Source organism: Mus caroli, chromosome 16, assembly GCF_900094665.2.
Source record: "Mus caroli chromosome 16, CAROLI_EIJ_v1.1, whole genome shotgun sequence".
Classification (NCBI taxonomy): Eukaryota; Metazoa; Chordata; class Mammalia; order Rodentia; family Muridae; genus Mus; species Mus caroli.
In genome coordinates, this window is record NC_034585.1 from 35,412,652 (window position 1) to 35,414,165 (window position 1,514).

General features: G+C 50.1%; 1 protein-coding gene across 1 annotated transcript in view; it reads right to left on the reverse strand.

Annotated features, from left to right (window-relative positions):
- The window catches only part of Maats1 (MYCBP associated and testis expressed 1), a 44,615-nt gene extending 43,247 nt beyond the window's left edge, over positions 1-1,368 (reverse strand). The window contains exon 1 of the mRNA XM_021184911.1: positions 873-1,368. Within this exon, the coding sequence (XP_021040570.1) occupies positions 873-993 (121 nt within the window). The 5' untranslated portion in view covers positions 994-1,368. The remainder of the gene's footprint in view (positions 1-872) is intronic.
- Between the last annotated feature and the right edge of the window lie 146 nt (positions 1,369-1,514).

Here is a 1,514-nt window from a genome sequence, read left to right on the forward strand (position 1 = left end):
AATCCGCCTGCCTCTGCCTCCCAAGTCTAGTTAACACTTTTATACATAATACTGTGTACGGTATTGTAATAGGCTCAAGAGGGTGACAGACATGTGTGAACCAGAACTTAAGGTCTGGAGAGAAAGACCACAAATGGAAAATCAGGGCATAACATAAACTGGAATTTAATTGGTCCTAGGGGAATGGGTACACTGAGTTTATCAACAATGTTTTGATTAACAGAAGGTTGGAGAAGGAGGGGAGGAGGAGGAGGAGGAAACCACTGAAAACAAACATGAAGCCAACTGGAACCTCTTTACCCAGAACCCCAAATTTGGATTTGTCAGAACCTGGGGCAGGAAAATCACTTTCACTGGACATGTGTGTTCGAATGCGTTGCGTGCCTCTCCAGCTCTGCAAATCACTTCACACTTTTTTGGTTTTGTTTTTTTGTTTTTTTGTTTTTGGTTTTTTTCAAGACGGGGTTTCTCTGTATAGCCCTGGCTGTCCTGGAACTCACTTCGTAGACCAGGCTGGCCTCGAACTCAGAAATTCAACTGCCTCTGCTTCCCAAGTGCTGGGATTAAAGGCGTGCGCCACCACGCCCGGCTCACTTCACACTTTTATGAATGTGCACCTGAATGATTGAAACCAGATTAGGTTTCAGGAAGATTAAATTATCAGGGGAAAAGGGGTGACCCCCGTCTGGCACTTGGAGAAGCTGAGCACACCTGTGACTTCCGAAGTGCTGCAGAGCGCGTGGCCCACAGCGTACTTGGGACTTGGGGCTCCCACCTGCCCGGTCCGGAGCCAGAGGGTTTGTCCTGGAGCTTGTTTTTTAGCACACCCTACCAGGTTACATTAGCTCCCAGGAGGAGTGGGCAGTCCTTACCGTACAGGTAATCGTACATTCGATTGGCGAATCCGCCCTTGGCCCTCGGCACCTCTCTGCATTGATACGGAACCCTCTGATTATTGGACCTGGGTTCCTGGATGGTCACTGTCTGGCTCATGGTGCTGCCTTTTTTCCTCCCGCCAGCAGAAAACCAGCTATGGGAGGCTTGGTAGCTGTGTACACCGTAGCTATGGCAACCTCAGAAGCACGCAGGGATAAGGGGCGGGGCGAGTTTCAGGAGGCGGGGAGGCAGGGCGGGGAAGTGAAAGGGCAGGGGGAAAGGCTCTCAAGGGGCAGTTTGAAGAGGCAGAAAGGAGTGGCAGAGTAGATTTTGGGATGCACGGTGAACAAACCTGGCAGAATGAAGAGGCAAGACGTGGGGCGACCTGAGTGAGGAGCTGGTTACTGGAAGGGAATAGTCAAGAGAAAGGGGAAATACTAGCATGGAAAGAAGCAGGGCCAGGAAGAAGAGGCTAAGGGATAGAGGGATTCTGCCCAATAGAGCTGAGGTCAGATGCTGGGGAAAGGGCTACTTGAGAAAAACAAGAGCTATTTGCTAGTGATCGCCCTTGCCGCCAGTCTCTTCTAGAAATCCATGGGAAATCTCTTCACCTGCTAGAATTGGGTACTTTCATTTTT